The sequence below is a fragment of the Natrix helvetica genome (assembly GCF_964273705.1).
Source record: "Natrix helvetica genome assembly, chromosome: 8".
Classification (NCBI taxonomy): domain Eukaryota; kingdom Metazoa; phylum Chordata; class Lepidosauria; order Squamata; family Natricidae; genus Natrix; species Natrix helvetica.
This window is the reverse complement of record NC_138559.1, coordinates 10,455,521-10,469,120: the sequence shown is the minus strand read 5'-3', so window position 1 is coordinate 10,469,120 and position 13,600 is coordinate 10,455,521. Positions and strand designations below refer to the sequence as shown.

Genomic DNA, 13,600 nt, shown 5'->3' with positions numbered 1-13,600 from the left:
ACTTCTGTTCCATGGGTTGATTGTTCTCACTGTCAGAAAGTTCCTCTTTATTTCCAAATTGAATTTCTCCTTGATCAGTTTCCATCCATTATGCCTTGTCTGGCCTTCATGTGCTTTGAAAAATAGCCTGACCCCCTCCTCTCTGTGGCAGCCCCTCAAATATTGGAAGACGGCTCTTGTGCCTCCCCTGGTCTTTCTCTTCACTAGACTAGCCAGGCCCAGTTCCTGCAACCGTTCATTGCATCTCTCAGCATTTCCAAAGCCAGCTACCTCGTCTTTCTAGCTTCCTTTCCTACGATTGATCAATTTCCTATTTTACAGCTGCCTTTAGAGCTACACCGCTTCCCAAACCAGCTGATAGGAATAAGAGAATGTATTCCAAGAACTGCAAACGGTAGTAAAATCCTCCAAGGGAGCATGAACAGTATAAACAAGGATGCTGAAGGCCAAGGCTCAGCCTATTCATGAGGACAATCCACAGCCCATCACAAGACTGAAATCCCATAGACCAGCTTGGAAAACAGCTACTCACTTAACATCTACTGTTTAACCAGGGGTGGGATTCAAATATTTTAACAACTGATTCTCTGCCCGGTTACTCGCTGGGCATGGCCAGGGTGTGTGTGGCCTACTCAGCCTCCACAGAAGGAGGGACGTTTTCACCCTCCTCAGGTTCCGGAGGCTTTTCTTAAGCCCCCCGGGAGGGCAAAAATGGCCTCCCTCAGGCTCCAGAGCATATCTGGAGGCCAGAAATGGGCCCGTTTCTGGACTTCCGGAACTTCCGGGAGGCCCATTTTTCAACCTCCCAGAGCCTCCGCATGGGCCCTGCACTTACATGGCACCCACATCCCTATAACATGTAATGGCAAACCTATGGCACGTGTGCCACAGGTGGCACTCAGAGCCATTTGTGAGGGCACGCGAGGTGCTGCCCTGTCAGCTCCAGCGCGCATGAGCACGCTGGCCAGATGACTTTGGCCTTCTTTTTTTGGCCGTTTTTTGCCTCCTGAAGGCTCCAAGGACGAAAAACAGCCCTATGAGAAAACTGGAAGTCTGTTCCCGAACTTCTGGTTTGCCCGTAAGGCTGTTTTTCGCCCGCCGGAGGCTTCAGGGAAGCCTCCTGAAGGCTCCGGAGGGCCTCCTGGGGGGGTGCAGGGGAATCTGTTTTCACCTTCCCCAGTCTCCTAGAATCCCTCTAGAGCCCGAGGAGGGCGAAAAACTGGTCCATCACAAGCCAAAATTGGGGGAGGAGAGGGGTTCGCACGCATGCATTCTGGGGTCGTCATACACATAGCATTATGGGTGTGGACATGCCCGCATATGCCCCCCATTTTTGGCATGCGATCCGAAAAAGGTTAGCCATCCCTGCCCTATACCATTTCAGACAAATGGTTGCCCAATCTCTTCTTTAAAACTTCCAGTGTTGGGGCATTCACAGCTTCTGGAGGCAACTTCTGTTCCACCGATTGATTGTTCTAACTGTCAGGAAATTTCTCCTCAGTTCTAAGTTGCTTCTCTCCTTCGTTAGTTTCCATCCATTTGCTTCTTGTCCTGCCTTCAGGTGCTTTGGAAAGGACTTTGGGGGTCTTGTAGTCCAACCCCTTGGTCAGGCAGGAAACCCTACACCATTCCAGACAAATGGCTCTCCAACATCTTACTTACTTACTTACTTACTTTATTTGGACTTTTATACCGCCCCCTCTCCCAAAAGGGACTCGGGGCGGTGTACAGTCAGATAAAACACATAAATAAATAGAAAGTACAAACATAATTACATACTCAGTACCTAAAAGAGGAGGCTATAAGAAACTGTACATAAAGCATAGCAGTTAAAAACAGTATTTAAAATAACCCCTAAAAAATACCCAATTAAAAATATCTGCCAGGAGGTAGAATAAGACTATGAATGGGCCAAGCCGGCTAAACGGAACAGGTGAGTCTTCAGTTTTTGTCGGAAGGAGCGGAAGTCGGTGGTGGTTCTGATATCGGGGGGGAGGTCATTCCAGAGGGTTGGGCCCATCACAGAGAAGGCTCTACTCCTAGGCGCCGCCCGTTGGCATTGCTTAGTGGACGGCACCCGGAGGAGTCCCTCCCTGTGAGAGCGAATTGGTCGCAGGGAAGTGTGTGGTAGGATGCGATCCCGCAAGTAACTAGGTCCTGAGCCATGGAGCGCTTTAAAGATGGTAATTAACACCTTGAAACGCACTCGAAAGACCACAGGCAGCCAGTGCAGCTCGCGCAGGAGCGGTGTTACATGGGAGTACCTAGTACTCCCCATAATAGCCTGCGCAGCTGCGTTCTGGACTAGCTGCAGTCTTCGAGCGGGTCTTAAAGACTTCCAGTGTTGGGGCATTCACAACTTCTGGAGGCAACTTCTGTTCCACTGATTAATTGTTCTCACTGTCAGAAAATTTCTCCTCAGTTCTAGGTTGCTTCTCTCCTTGATCATTTTCCACCCATTGCTTCTTGTCTACCTGATAGACAACTCTAGACAACAGACAAACCAGTAACTCTAGAATCCATGTATCCCTCCAACAAAACACCACGCTGACCGTGGCTGGAGGTCTTGCATTGATCCTTTCACTGTCCCAAACTGAACTGCTTCTGTTGGGGTGTTAGAAGGTCATTTCCCACAGGCATAGAGCAAACATTAACAATGTGCGTTACAGGTGAAAAGCTCCCGCTAAGCGGTTGAGCATATTACAAAAGCATCATCCCACAGGCCACCCAGCCTGCACGCCCTCTAAGCATTTCAACAGCCAGCCACAGGTCTTAATTTCCTCTCCAGAAGCTGGGAAGGAAGGGGGTGTGCGTAAGGGGGGGGGGAGTGCAGCCCACTTCAGGGCAGAGTGATGGCCAAAACCTGCCCCTATTATACTCTGGGTTTCCTATTGCTGCATAAATCTTTCCTCTGCAGCTGTTAAGGGGATCACGGTGTAGAGTTATTGTCACCTCCTGACAGTTCCTAAAAACGTTGCAGAGAATAGAAAGGTAAGATGAATGGTTACAGAGGAAACCCACTTCAGCAGAAAGCATAGGAGAAATTATCTGCTTAATCGACCCAGGCATTTATTGACATTAATTAGAGAGCAATTATTAAGTTGAATTTAAGCCAACTGTTGTACGTCAAGAGTTTCTTCAGACAAGGAGTGCCATCTGTTAAACACTTACTCAAAGGACCAGCGTTTAAACAGCTCAATGCTCTTTGGGATACTTAAGAAATAATGTCCGTCTTCAAGACATTATTTAAGTAGATCCTCTCCGGTCATTTCCCTGGTGGAAAGGCCATTCCTACATCTGGCTTTTAACAGTGCATTTTCTGCGTGTTTATTTTGGGCTGAATGGAGAGCGTTCCCACCAGAAAGGAAGATAGTCTTGAATTTAGGATGACTTTTTCCTTCAGAGATTTTGAGATCTTGGGGGTTCCTTGATGCTCTCTGAGTTTGGTTGGTTTTTTTGCAGATGTTTAGGTAACATCTTACCTAGTTTGGGTAATAAAACATCTGCAAGAAAATATCTAAGCTCAGAGACCACCAAGGCCCCTACAGTCCTTTTCCTTCTCCTCCTCCCTCCCTCACTTCTCTTCTCCTCCCTTTCCACTCCACAAACCCATTCCCTTCTAACACAAATGATACTACATAGTTAGGTAATGAAACATCTGCAAGAAAACATCCAAGCTCATAATAATAATAATAATAATAATAATAATAATAATAATAATAATAATAATAATAATAATAATAATAATAATATTTATTTCTTAGCCGCACCCTCTCCCGAAGGACTCGGGGCGGCGTACAATAAAAACATAAAAATACAAGTATAGACAGACATACATATAATATAGACGTATACAAAGACGTATACAAAGAGGAGGTGGACAAATGAATGGAGACAATTAAAATCACAATATTAAAATCCCCTAAGTAAATTAAATAAATTACAAAAATAAAAAACCCGTCAGGAGCGATATGTTCAGACTATGGTTGAGCCAGGCCAGCTACTTGAAATAGGTGGGTCTTGAGCTTTACATGGAAGGAGCGGAGGTCAGAGGTAATCCTAATATCCGGGGGGAGGTCATTCCACAGGGCTGGGCCCGTCATAGACCAAGGACCCCACAGTCCTTTTTCTCTTCCTTCTACTCTTCCTTCCTCCTTATTCCTTCCTCCCCTTCTCCTCCTCTCCCACTCCACAAACCCCTTTAGCACAGTTCATGTTACTTTGTTAGGTAATGAAACATCTCCAAGAAAACACCCAAGCTCAGAGAGTACTAAGGACCCCACAGTCCTTTTCCTCCTCCATCTCCTCCTCCTTCCTCCTTCTTCCTTCCTCCTCTTCTCCTCCTCTTCTCCTCCTCTTCCACCCCACAAACCCCAATCCCTTCTAACACAAATGCTGTTACCTAGTTAGGTAATGAAACATCTGCAATAAAACAAGCAAGCTCAGAGAGACCCCTCATTTCAATCCTGAGCTACAAATATGCTCCTTTATGGTACTGTATTCTTATCAGATCTAAAAAAATCACCCTGTTTTAAAGGAGAAGGAAAGAATCATCTTCCCATCTTAATCTTGAAATAAAGACTCTACAGTCAGTGGAGCTTATTTCCAATTTAAATGTGTTCATCTGCCTTCCTCAATTTGAGCCAATCTGAACTATTGTTCAGTGGTAAAGTTGTTGTTGTTAGTTGTGAAGTTGTGTCTGACCCATCGCGACCCCATGGACAACGTTCCTCCAGGCCTTCTTGTCCTCTACTATCCTCTGTACTCCATTTAAGCTCACACCTACTTCTTCAGTGACTCCACCCAGCCACCTCATTCTCTGTCGTCCCCTTCTTCTCTTGCCTTCCATCGTTCCCAGCATGAGGCTCTTCTCCAGGGGGTCCTTCCTTCTCATTAGGTGGCCAAAGTTTCATCTTCAGGATCTGGTCTTCTAAAGAGCAGTTAGGGTTGATCTCCTCTAGGACGGATCGGTTTGATCTCCTTGCAGTCCAGGGGACTCACAGGAATCTTCTCCAGCACCATAGTTGCTCCATTCTTTGGCACTCAGCCTTCCTTACGGTCCAACTTTCAGAGCCATACATTGCAACTGGGAAAACCAGTGGTAAAGTATGTCCTAGTAAACAGGACATCTCAGGGTTCAGTGGTATACACAGGTTCAAGACTCACGTTGTAGGGAAGATGGTCGCCATAAAAATTTAATAAAGATAATAACGATATAAAGATGACAGTATTGGACTGCAGTACTCAACAGATTAACTGCAACCAATTTTGGTCACCATACTACAAAAAAGATGTTGAGAGTTTGGAAAAAGTTCAGAGACGATGATCTAAGAGGCCTGGAGACCAAAACATAAGAAGAACGGTTGCAGGATTTGGGTTTAGCTAATCTAGAGAAAAAAAGGACTGGGACGGGGCGGGGGGGGGGCATGATATCAGTATTCCAGTATTTGAGAGGCTGCCACAATGAGGAGGGGATCAAATTATTCTCCAAAGCACCAGGAGGCAGGACAAGAAACAATGGATGGAAACTAATCAAGGAGAGAACCAGCCTGGAATTAAGAAGAAACTTCCTAACAGTGAGGACAATTGCAGCTAGTTTTTTTTTTAAAAAAAATATTTATTAATTACATTTATATGCCATCTATCTCTCTTCCAGATTTGCTGCTGTACTCTTAAGTTGTAGAACTGCCACTTCCTTACAGAAACACAAAATAAGCTCTCCATTGTGTTAGCTTCACAACTAGACTGCAGCCCCCATTATCTTCAGTCGGTGTGAAGGACATGCCAACGGAACAATGGGCATTGTAGTCTGGAGGGGCTCAGAAGGTGAAGGAATGTGCAAAGATGGTTTGAATTTTTTTTTTGAATAATTAAATGAAAATTTATTTTTAAAAAGCATTGCTGAAACAAAACATTGGGGGGGGGGGTTTCCAACGTGGGGATATCTGAAAAGCAAGCACCTGCTCTTATTTCTGAGTTGGCAGCCAATGCCAAAGATATTCTGCCCGGAAAAAAGTCTGGGTAAATGTAAGATTTGGGGAGTGGGATGCTTTTTGTGATTACAGATACAGATAAGATTAACAGAGTTGGAAGGGACCTTGTAGGTCATCTAGTCCAACCCCCTGCCCAAGCAGGAGACCTTACAACATTTCTGACAGATGGCAGTCCAGTCTCTTGAAAGCCTCCAGTGATGAAACTCCCATGACTTCTGAAGGCAACTGCTGTTCCATGGGTTGATTGTTCTCACTGTCAGGAAACTCCTCCTTATTTCCAGGTTGACTCTCTTTTTGTTCGGTTTCCATCCATTATTCCTGATTAGCCCAAGAGAAGTTTCAAATCTGTAGGCAATGATTTGGAAATTCCACCCTGAACTCCAGGCAGGAGTTCAGGGTGGAATTTCTCTCAGCCCAGGTAGACCCAGGAAAAGATCTGCCCAACAGAACCGGAGAATACCCACCCAGCTCAACGGGACTGACCCCAGAGCGGAGGACAACCTCCTCAAGACTTCTACCACTGGATAGGTGTAACCAGACCTCCCACCGTCCCAGTCCATCGCGATCTTGAAGTCCCACGCAACTGGAGGGCGCCCACTTGGGGAAGGCTGGAGTAGGCGCCCGAGAGGTCTGAGTGCGCTTCCCTTTCAGTCCGAAGGCAAGCGTGCACCTGAACGTCTCCAGGGCATTGACTACAAATACTACTACTACCGGTAGTAGCGCTGCCTCCAGGACCATTCCTTACAGAGCATCTCGCGCAAGAAAAGAAGGAGGGAGGGAGGGACGCGCTGGCCCCAAGTGCACGGCGGAGGTCATCGGGGACCCCCCCCCCCCGGCTTGTTGGGTGGAGAAGCCCACGAGGCGTATCTCAGGCCCGGAGCTACCAATCCCCAGCCAGGAGGGCTCGCCGCCCCTCCGCCCAGCTACATAAGCGACCCTCCCGGCGCGCGGGAGGAGGGGGGAAGCTCAGCGGAACGAGCGTGCCAAACTTTGCGCGGAGCGCAAAAGCGGCGCCCCTTTCCGCGCGCAGCGAGGCTGATGCAGAACGCCCAGCAGCGCCTTTTCCCCAGCGCTGGCCCGCCGCGGCTGCCTCTGCCCACAGATGGGGGCGGCGGGCCCGTGGTGGGGCCCCCTCTCAAGCCGTTGACTTCGTTCCTCATCCAGGACATCCTGCGCAAGAGCGACGCGGGGAAGGTTTCCAACGCGGAGCCCAAGGCAGGAAAAGCAGCGCGCCCGCATCGCCCCGAGGGCTCCAGCGATCTCCTCCCTCTCGGAGCTCCCCGAGCCTCCGACACGGATGCAACAGGTAAGATGAACTCCCTGGTTCCTGCTAAGAGTTCTCACGACATCCTGAACACGAATCTTCCACTCTGGAACCCTCTTCCTCCGCGGACGGTTAAATGGGTGCCAAAAAAGGGAAAGGGGAGGGGGACGAGGCCCGAGAGCATCTTTTTCCGACTAATCTAGGGCTATCCAAACTTGGGAACTTTAAGACTCTGGGAGTTGAAGTCCACAAGTCTTAAAGTTCCCAAGTTTGGACAGCCCTGGACTCGTCCTTCTGACCAAAATGTATCACCTGTTATGCCTTCTGATTTTCTTGTCGTCCTATTCCAACACAAGCCTCCTACTACATTATCTCAGAACTTACTGTGTTGGGGGGGAGGGGTTCCCCGCAGCAAAAAAAAACAAAAAACCTGTAAACAGGCACCTAGCATGAAATTCAAAGAACCTGAATACCCAAAACTTAGTGTCTCAAAGTGGCTTCTATGTTATGTAGAACATCAGATAATAGAATAACAGAGTTGGAAGGGACCTTGGAGATCCTCTGGTCCAACCTCCACTTCAATAGGACACCTTATTCCATGTCAGACAAATGGTTCTCCAATCTCTTCTTAAAAACTTCCATTGTTGGAGCACCCATAGCTTCTGGAGGCAAGTTGTTCCACTGATTAATTGTCCACACTGTCAGGAAATTTCTCCTTAGTTCTAGGTTGCTTCTCTCCTTGATTAGTTTCCACCCATTGCTTCTTGTACTGTCCCCAGGTGCTTTGGAGAATATTTGACTCCCTCTTCTTTGTGGCAGCCCCTGAGATATTGGAACACTGCTATCATGTCATCCCTAGTCCTTTTTTTCATCAAACTACTCTCTTCCTGAAAGACTTTACAACCTGGAGTTTGTAAATACCTTATTTTTCAGAGTATAATACAATACAATACAATAGCAGAGTTGGAAGGGACCTTGGAGGTCTTCTAGTCCAACCCCCTGCCTAGGCAGGAAACCCTATACCGTTTCAGACAGATGGCTATCCAACATCTTCTTAAAGACTTCCAGTGTTGGGGCATTCACAACTTCTGGAGGCAACTTCTGTTCCACTGATTAATTGTTCTAACTGTCAGGAAATTTCTCCTCAGTTCTAAGTTGCTTCTTTCCTTGATTAGTTTCCACCCATTGCTTCTTGTTCTGCCCTCAGGTGCCTTGGAGAATAGCTTGACTCCCTCTTCTTTGTGGCAACCCCTGAGATATTGGAACATTGCTATCGTGTCTCCCCTAGTCCTTCTTTCTCTTAAGCTAAACATACCCAATTCCTGCAACCGTTCTTCATATGTTTTAGTCTCCAGTCCCCTAATCATCTTTGTTGCTCTTCTCTGCACTCTTTCTAGAGTCTCCACATCTTTTTTACATCGTGGCGACCAGAACTGAATGCAGTATTCCAAGTGTGGCCTTACCAAGGCCTTATAAAGTGGTATTAACACTTCAGGTGATCTTGATTCTATCCCTCTGTTTATGCAGCCTAGAACTGTGCTGGCTTTTTTGGCAGCTTCTGCACACGGCTGGCTCATATTTAAATGGTTGTCCACTAGGACTCCAAGATCTCCAAGAAACTAGACATATCCAGTTCCATCAACTGTTCTTTAGATATTGGAACACTGCTATCATGTCGCCCCTAAACTCCTAGATAAGAAATAGAGAAAGTTACATTCAACTTCTTTTCAAGATTGTTTCCTGATTGCTTATTTGTACCCTATGACTATCATTAAGTATTGTACCTTATGATTCTTGATGAATGTACCTTGTGTTTTTATGTACACTGAGAGCATATGCACCAAAGACAAATTCTTTGTGTGTCCAATCACACTTGGTCAGTAAAGAATTATATTCTATTCTATTCTAAAAAAGATTGCTGAGCAGGTTAAGGTGACTTCTTTATTTCTAAGCATCTCTTGTAAGGTTTGTTTCTTGGGGATAATAAATATGTCCAGAAGAATCTTTGTGCTCTTTTTGGAAAAAAAGTGTCCCATGATGGAATGTTGCATTTGGAGGATTCATGCACAGATCTAAAGCATCCACTCTGGTCAAAAAAATTGTGGACGGTTTCACTTTCCTTTCATTGATACTATCTTGGCTCCTATTTGTATTTAATTTCTTTCTCTTTTTTTGTATTGAGTTTTAACAGTTTGAATTGTTTTATGATTCTTGATTGATGATGTTTTGAGTTAGTCAGCTGCATCAATTAAATACGTTCATACAAAGGTGATGGGAGGGAGACCAATGCTGGTAGACTTCAAGCTGCATTTATGGAAACTTGTTTCCTGTTTGCCAAATAGTTCTCCTTGTTAAAATTTGAAAGGAAAAAAAAAAGACAGCAAAGGATCTGTTAGTCAATTTTGCAGACAAATTCTTATCTTCTCCTGTACTCTACCTCAATAGAGATTTTACAAAATATAGGTATCAGTAATAAATACTTTCCCACATTTTCAATTTGAATCATTCTAGCACTAATATCATGCGGTACTTACCTGGTGTGATTGTATGAGATGACATTGCTAAAGTTACGGAAAATGAGTCTATCAAAGAAAGTTAATCGTAATGGCTTAAATAAAAGTCCCGTGTCTAGATAAAAAGGCGAGTGTGTTGTGAGGGCAACTCCTGTCAATTGTGGAGCATCATTGTAGAGTTTTCCTTGCATCACCATTTTCTTTTCTTTTCTCGTCTTTTTGCAAACTAGCCCTCAGGCCTGAGATTTTTTTTAAAGTGTTTTATTTTTATTCTTCATATATACATTCACAAATATACACATTCTCATAGTTATTGTTAATATTGTGTGTTATCTTTTAACATTTATAACAATTTATTTTTCCATCTAAAGATTTACATATATAATCGGGATTGCTTTACCTGCCATCCCATCCATCCATCTTGTTTTGCCACAACCCTATTTTTTCTTCCTTTTCTCCTTCCCTCCCTTCTTCTCTACTTTCTTCTTTCCTCCTCTCCCTTCCCTTTTCGTCTTCCCCTTCCTGTCCTCTCTCCTACTCTTACTTCCCCTCCATGTCTTCCTCTCCTTTCCCCTTTCTTCTCTCCCTCCCCTCTCCTCTCCTCTCTCTTCCTCCTACCTCAGGCCTGAGATTTTCTGATGGTTTCTCATCCAACCATTAACTTCCAACCTTGTTTATCTGTGGACAAGATTTGCAAGATCCTGATCCAGATTATAATTGTAAATGTGAGCCATGGCTTTGTGGTCAAGAACACGGAACATAGAATCATAGGGCTGGAAGAGACCTCAGAGCAGTGGTGGCTTCTGGGGCCCGGCGTACTTACCTCTTGTGACACCTCCGTAAGCTTCTGCGAGCATCATGCAGGCACCATGCGCTCCGTGCATGTGCATGAAAGCGCCAAAGAACTCAAATACAGGTAAGGAGTTTGGACAGGCGGGTGGGCCCTCTGGAGCACCATACCGGAACGGTATCCGGTGCTCCGGGCAGGCACCAGTATGCCCGTACTGGGGCGTACCGCCTGCAACCCACCACTGCCTCAGAGGTCATCTAGTCCAACCCTCTGCCCAAGGCAGAAGATCTTATAGCATCCCGGTCAAATGGTTGTCAGGTCTATTTTTGAAAACCTCCAGTGGCAGAGCCCCCACAACTCTTAGAGACAAGGTAATTCCGCTGATTGATTGTTCTCATGGTCAGATTTTTTTTTCATGATTTAGCAACGTCATCTCATTCAATTGCACCAGATAGCACGGAAGGGCTCATATTATTCAAACTGGCAATGTGAAAAAAATACAGCATTTATTACCTATACATATATTTTGTAAAAGGCCTATGGAACAGCCCAACATAAGAGAACAATTTTTCTACACCCTTTCATGCCGTGTGAATCAAATGATTGTGTTTATTCGTGGCTTAGTATTCGCTTTGCACTAGGCCAGTGATGGTGAAACTTTTCGGCACCGATTGTCCAAACCAGAACATGCATGCACACATGCTGAAGCCCTGTAAACTCAAAGACCAGCTGGCTGGTGCGCACGCGCATGTTGGCCACTAGTCTTCACATGTGCCAGAGCACCAGAAACATGAAGACCAGGTGGCCGTCACGCACATGCACACCAGACAGCTGGTCTTCAGGTTTCTGGCACTCCATCATGCATGAAGATCAGCTGGCCAGTGTGCATGCATGCACCAAAAACCAAAAGAACAGCTGGCAATGGGTTGCGTGCCTACAGAGCGGGCTCTGCGTACCACCTCTTGCACGAGTGCCATAGGTTTGCCATCACACATTTAGCCATAGCCTAACCACGGTTGCTCAGTAAAACCTCTTTGAGTGGGTTGCCCAACATGCTAAATTAACCCAACAGAATTATGGTATGGCATGCAAGATGCAACTCCAGGATTCAAATGTTTATTCCATGGTTGTGTCTGGAATGATGTCAGGAGTGAGACTGCCTTGCCCTCTTCTGAAGAGCCATTGCTGAAGTTGTACCCATCTTTTTCCCCCACCTGCTAGATCCAGATGTCCCTCAGCCAAACGGCGAGCATCCCTCCAAACCCTTCATGAGAACCCCCAAACAGCTGAAGCGTTCCCGGGCAGCCTTCTCCCACAGCCAGGTCATTGAGCTCGAACGGAAGTTCAGCCACCAGAAATACCTCTCTGCTCCGGAGCGAGCCCACCTCGCCAAGAACCTGAAGCTCACCGAAACCCAAGTGAAGATCTGGTTCCAGAACAGAAGATACAAGACCAAGAGGAAACAACTGGCCTCTGAGCTTGGAGAACTTGAGAAGAACTCACCTCTCCCGGTCTTCAGAGAGAACAATTTCTCTAGGGCTACCTTAGCACTTTCTGTATACCACACCTATCAGTACAACCCCTATTTATGTTATCTGAATGGTTGGAGCCCAATCTTTTGGTAAATAATGCTGTCAGTGACACAGGTCTCTCAGGGATTCGTTCGTCTTCATTCACCCCCCAACTCCCCACTAACTTTGCTACCAGGAAATCGATTGCCCAGGTAGACTTTGCAGTAGCGGTGGTATTCAAAATTTTTTACTACCGGTTCTGTGGGCGTGGCTTGGTGGGCGTGGTGTGACTTGGTGGGCATGGCAGGGGAAAAATACTGTAAAATCTCCATTCCCTCCCAATCAGCTGGGATTTGGGAGGCAGAGAACAGATGGGGGCGGGGCCAGTCAGAGGTGGTATTTACCGGTTCTCTGAACTACTCAGACTTTCAGCTACCGAACTGGTCAGAATCTGCTGAATCTCTCTCTGCTTTGCAAGAGAGATTTGGTCAACCTGTTTCCTCTGCCATTTCTAGAGTCGCTGCTGGGTCTCCTCAATATCCACGCCGAGGGATTATCCAAAGAACAGTTACGAATGCAATATTGTGTGTGTCTCTATTTTCTCAATGCTAGGCAATCACATGCACCCATTAACATATGTAGTGAAAGAACTATGGCATCCTGACCCATGCATTAAAACATGAAAGCTCAAAAGGCGCACTTTCTAGAATAAGCTAATAACTCTTGGAGAGTGATAACAACAAAGGCACCAGGTTTCGGCCTTAGTTAGTTAGGCAGGCTCAGACGGCACAGCATGTTTCATCAGTCTTTTTCGACCTGGAGCCCCCCCCCTTAAAATGCAATTGGGCATAGAGCAGGGGTGTCAAACCCGATTTCATTGAGGGCTGCATCAGGGCTGTGTTTGACCTTGTGGGGCCAGGGGGATAAGCATGGCCAGTTTGATGTCCATTTTTGGCTGTGACAGCTTCTTGCAGACGTCTGCCAGTGAAAACAGAGCTCGGGAGGGCATGTGAGCCCCCTCCCCAGGCTCCATTTTGGCTGGCAGAGGGCTGCAGGAGGCCATTGCAGCCGAAAACAAAGCTCGGGAGAGTCACATTCGCTGCCAGAGGCACCACGGGCCAGTCCTTCACTGTTTCCAGGGTGACTCTGCGGGCCAGACCTGACCTGCGGGCCTTGAGTTTGACACCCCTGTCATGTAAGGACTCACTTCCTTTTAAATTGAATCGTGTTCAGTGGATATGCTTTTCTTGAGCATCGTCTGAAAGAGTAACATGATGGCAGAGAATGGGTTGGAAAACGCTGACGTGGTTCTCACATTGTAGAATGTAGTTAGTTTGGTTTCCATGTGGGGTTCAGGTATAGGTATTTTCCAGGCTGTAGGCTGTCTTCCCATTGTGGCACCCATTACAGTCCTTTGAGATCTCAGATTGGGCATCCCTGATTTCATCTATTGGATAAACGCTTATGATGTACAAGCCATGCTAGGTAGTCTCTTGTAAAACGTGGATCCAGACAATCACGGTGTATTA

At 46.2% G+C, this 13,600-nt stretch overlaps 1 protein-coding gene across 1 annotated transcript; it reads left to right on the top strand.

Annotated features, from left to right (window-relative positions):
* Positions 1-7,031: 7,031 nt before the first annotated feature.
* On the top strand, positions 7,032-12,185 carry NKX3-1 (NK3 homeobox 1; the record flags this gene model as incomplete). Its single annotated transcript, XM_081961465.1, has 2 exons — positions 7,032-7,299; positions 11,782-12,185. 2 exons carry the CDS (start codon positions 7,032-7,034, stop codon positions 12,183-12,185), a joined length of 672 nt encoding a protein of 223 aa, XP_081817591.1.
* Between the last annotated feature and the right edge of the window lie 1,415 nt (positions 12,186-13,600).